The sequence below is a fragment of the Acyrthosiphon pisum genome, unplaced genomic scaffold (genome assembly GCF_005508785.2).
Source record: "Acyrthosiphon pisum isolate AL4f unplaced genomic scaffold, pea_aphid_22Mar2018_4r6ur Scaffold_20802;HRSCAF=22173, whole genome shotgun sequence".
NCBI lineage: Eukaryota > Metazoa > Arthropoda > Insecta > Hemiptera > Aphididae > Acyrthosiphon > Acyrthosiphon pisum.
This window is the reverse complement of record NW_021770200.1, coordinates 8,228-12,632: the sequence shown is the minus strand read 5'-3', so window position 1 is coordinate 12,632 and position 4,405 is coordinate 8,228. Positions and strand designations below refer to the sequence as shown.

The window sequence follows — 4,405 nt, the reverse complement described above, 5'->3', positions numbered from 1 at the left end:
TATTGTATCAGAGTACCAATATCTACTGTAGAACGATTGTGTGTAACGTTGAGCTAAGTTTATTTTAAATTTGAATTGCCTATATTTTAGTAGTTTTGATAAAATAATGTCAAGATCTTTTTAATTAACATGCTCAACACAAATAATGACGTGTAGGTGTAGCCGGCTTATGTACATTCAAAATGTTATAATATATAAAATATTGAAGTATAATAATACATTTTATTATTATACTATATTCAGAATAACCTTGCCCACCAGTGCTTGATTTGAAAAAAACTAGGAGAGGGACTCCAACTAGTGGATGTTTGATGAATGAGCGTTCCACCCAAAAAATCATCAGACTTTACTATACAAAAGTATTTTAAAAGAAAAAACACTTGTTTATTCCTCATTCCAAATGTAACATTATGAATTAATTATTCTAAAAAAAAGGAAAAAAACAAGCTACGTGTTAAATAAGGTCCATAAGTTTCCATATAAACTATCTTCATATTTAGAAGATCGTCTAGGACAGTTTACTTCATCAGAATTTCTTTTCCCACTTTTAATCCAACTTTCGACGTAATGATCTGGTTTGAACAGTTGACTGGGAGGTCCGATACAGTTAATGAAATCCAATGAAGATATATGCCCTGTAGTCAAACCATTTCTGTTTGATGTAACTACCTATATTGTTCATTGCACTGAATGATCTCTCATATTTATAGGAAGAAATTGCAATTGTTCTGACTGCAGTCAAAAGAGGATGTGGATTGTTTATTTGAAAGGAGTCTTTTGTATCTTTTAACTCGCGGAATCCTCGGATCGTAGTTTTTTCATTTAAATGAAACCATGTAACCAATCTTCTAACACAGTAATTTCCATACAGAATATCAACATTATCAGGCAAATTTTTAGAATTTAACAGATCCAAATCTTTTAAAGTTCATCAAGTTCACTTTGGTCGGTAGTTGTCGACCGCCGCCGCCGTGCATACAGGTATGCATTCATATTATAACACGATCGTAATAATCATTAGTTATTAGGTACTTATTACCTATAATGTTATAATGTATAGTTTTTTTCTTTACTATGTTTCTTGTACATTTACCTTACAACAATCAATGACATTTTTACACAGGAGACAGTACCAATGTTTCGGCAATCGCCTTGTAACTATATAAATACATTGCTATGATCTAGATTTTTACGGCGTTAAGATTTACCGTAATAAATATTTATAACAATAATAACCATTATATAATAACATTTTTCTATTAAAATTCCTATTATACTTATTTGTTTTCATATTTAAAAAAAATAATAGGTACGTAGAATTTATTTGGGCCCAGCCCGTCATAAAATTAAAATAACATTATAATAATATAGCTTTGTGGTAGTTTTATTTAAATAATATAATAATTTAGTAATGTACAATATGTTATTGCGTTTTGACGTTATGTACTGTGTGGACACGAAGACGATACATTTTTTGTCTACACGTAGCGTGTTAAAGTCGTTGAGACGTTCGTCCAATGTCTATAAAGATATTAAAATTGTCAATCGTACAAACTGACAAGTGAAGCGACATTGACACAACTGCAGTCAATGCTGCATTAGTGCAGTGGCCCGGTGTCGGTGACCGGTTGCGGCGGTGGCGCGGTGCTGCGGCGACTGTTGTTAGACTATGCAGGTGCATTTGCGTGCGTGAGTCAGGTATTAGAGAAGGAGCAAAAAAAACTGAAAACTCCATATCTCTGTTCCTTTCCAAATCAATACTCAAAATTTAAATATTTTTGATCTAAAAATTGATACTGATTCAAAACAATAATACCTGTATAAATACCACCGTTGCATTTTTTTCATATTTTGAAAAAAATTATTTATAAAAAAATCAGCCAACGGTACCTAGTATCTATTTACTTTCTTTTTTTATTATTAACATCAATATTTACATTATTAACTTAGTACTATTATAAAATGTATGAATAGAATTTTTATATAATATTTTTTAATATTTTAATATTTAAACTTGTGAAAAACATTTTTTTTATAATACGCAGTTTTTACGTACGCCTTTTAAATGATCACCGCACATCCATTTCTTACACTTACAACAACACCTGGTAGTTTATCACGCGCTCGTCTACAATCATAACATCGACCTCTGGATCCATCTGGTTTTTCTATCTCTGTAACTGTCGTTTCCTTTTCTCCTAACAAAAGTTTAGCACGTCTTCGAAGTTCAATTGGAAGTGTTTCTATTGTAGATATCAATTTAATTTGTGGTTTTATAAATTCCCATGACAAGTTTTGTAAAAAGTTGATCCTTTTTATTTTTATATTTCCCATGTTATTAGATTTATAAATACATAGTGCATTTATGGCAGCCACGTTCGAAAGGTTATAAAATACAACCATCGGCCAACGTTTTGTGTTACGCGCTACATTGTAATTTTGACAATATTGATCGACTGAATCAACACCAGTTATAGTCCTATTATAGAATGTAATTATATCTGGTTTCTTTTTGTCACCTGTTTCTTCATCCATTTCATCTCATGGTGCATAGATGAGATAGCCAAAATAGTTTTCTTTTTTTTTTTGGACAATATGAAACCAATATACAGTCCTTTTGAAATCCAAATACTGTAGACGTTTCAACTCGTTGTTTGTTTGGTGAAAAATCTTTTGGAATCTCTCGTTTATTTTTATGAATTGTACCTACATATGTTAATTTCTTTTCTTTCAAACTGATAATCAAGGGTATACTTGTAAACCAGTTATCACCCGTAATGTTTCTATTTGTTCCAACAATAGGTTCAACTAATCGCATATTAGTATATCGCATATTTTTTTCCATATTTGGACGGTTTACTGGGAATATACTGCCTAAATGGACATTTTCCCCGAAAAGCTAATAACTGCTCATCTGTAGTTACATATTCACTTACGCAGTAATATTTTTGAAAATTGTCAACCATCATTGTAAAAATATCTCTAATAGGAGCTAATTTATCAAATTGTTTACGAGCCACTCGATCACGCACATCATCAAACCGCAAACATCTTACAAGAAAACGAAATCTTTTTTCACTCATAGTCAAGTAACATGACTCCATTCCATTTCCTTTTGAATTATCCCACAGTTGATGTATATTTTTACGAGAGCACCTAAAGGATCCTATTTGATATAATAGTCCAATAAAAGCTCTAATTTCTGTAACGTCTGTAAACCTTGCGTCTCTACTTCGCTGAAATTTGTCACGTATTGTTTCAATATAAATATTTGTACAGTGCGTTATATTTCTAGTAATATTATCATCAATAAATAAATTTAAAATTTCAATTTGAGATTTATTTCCACGTGCTTCTCTTCTAGGACCAGGAAGATGGGTTATAATATTCTGTGCACGTGTACGAACATTTACAGGAGGTTTTATTTTTCACCACTTTGTTATTCCAAACTTTCCTATGTAAAAATTATTGGCATTTTCAGGTGCCTCATAAATTTCGGAATCAATTGTGTCTTCTTCAGAATTGGTATCATGATCACTTCTAAATAAAATATCCTCATCCGAATCACTATTCTCTCCAAAAGATACTTCTTCACTACTAATATTTTCGAACCAATTTCAAATAATATTTTGATCTGAAGTCCTCTCAAGTCTCAATCTTTTATTATTTGACATATTAAACTAAATAAATAAAAACGTGAACACAATATTATCTAACTATCGATTTTATATTATTATTTACTATATATTTTTACCTTAAAAACAACGACGATGAAGTAAGCTCAGATGGTCGCGTGGTGGACACTATTGTCACCCAGTCAGATAAATAAATACACACAACCGTTCCGAATAACTGCATTTCGGTAAATGAGTCAGATAACGTTTCACGTATGTCTAAACCCGTGGTTCTCAACCGGTGTGTCGCGACACACTAGTGTGTCGCGTATTACCGTGGTGTGTGTCGCCAAAGTATATTATTTATATATTAATATATTACATATAGTTTCATTTGACATATATGATATTATTTCAGCATTATGATGAAATAGTAAAACCCAGAGATAAGAAAAACAATTATGAAGATATTCTTACCTCGTAATGATTTCGACGTAATCATAACTGATAAATAGTAAATTGGGATTATGTGTTTTATAGGTAGGTACGTAAATAAGCACGTTCTCACTATTCTCATTCGTGATCATCGTGTTGTGCGCGTTGTGTCTGTGTAATTTCGTTATATTTTCATATTTTCTTATACATACCGTATTAAAAAAGGTACATTAAGTATGGACAAATTTATAATTAAAAAAGTTTCAACTTCGGTTAACACGAGCACTGATGGCTCCACTGATTTGCCGTTACCGTCTATACATCAACAATTAATGATAAAACAGTAAAGCGTCGTA

General features: G+C 31.4%; 1 protein-coding gene across 1 annotated transcript; it reads right to left on the bottom strand.

The window, feature by feature from the left end:
- Positions 1–2,819: 2,819 nt before the first annotated feature.
- Positions 2,820–3,858, bottom strand: LOC103307840 (piggyBac transposable element-derived protein 4-like). Its single transcript, XM_008180189.1, has 3 exons — positions 3,755–3,858; positions 3,451–3,597; positions 2,820–3,291 (listed from the first exon to the last, which is right to left on the bottom strand). Exons 1-3 carry the CDS (start codon positions 3,856–3,858, stop codon positions 2,820–2,822), a joined length of 723 nt encoding a protein of 240 aa, XP_008178411.1.
- Between the last annotated feature and the right edge of the window lie 547 nt (positions 3,859–4,405).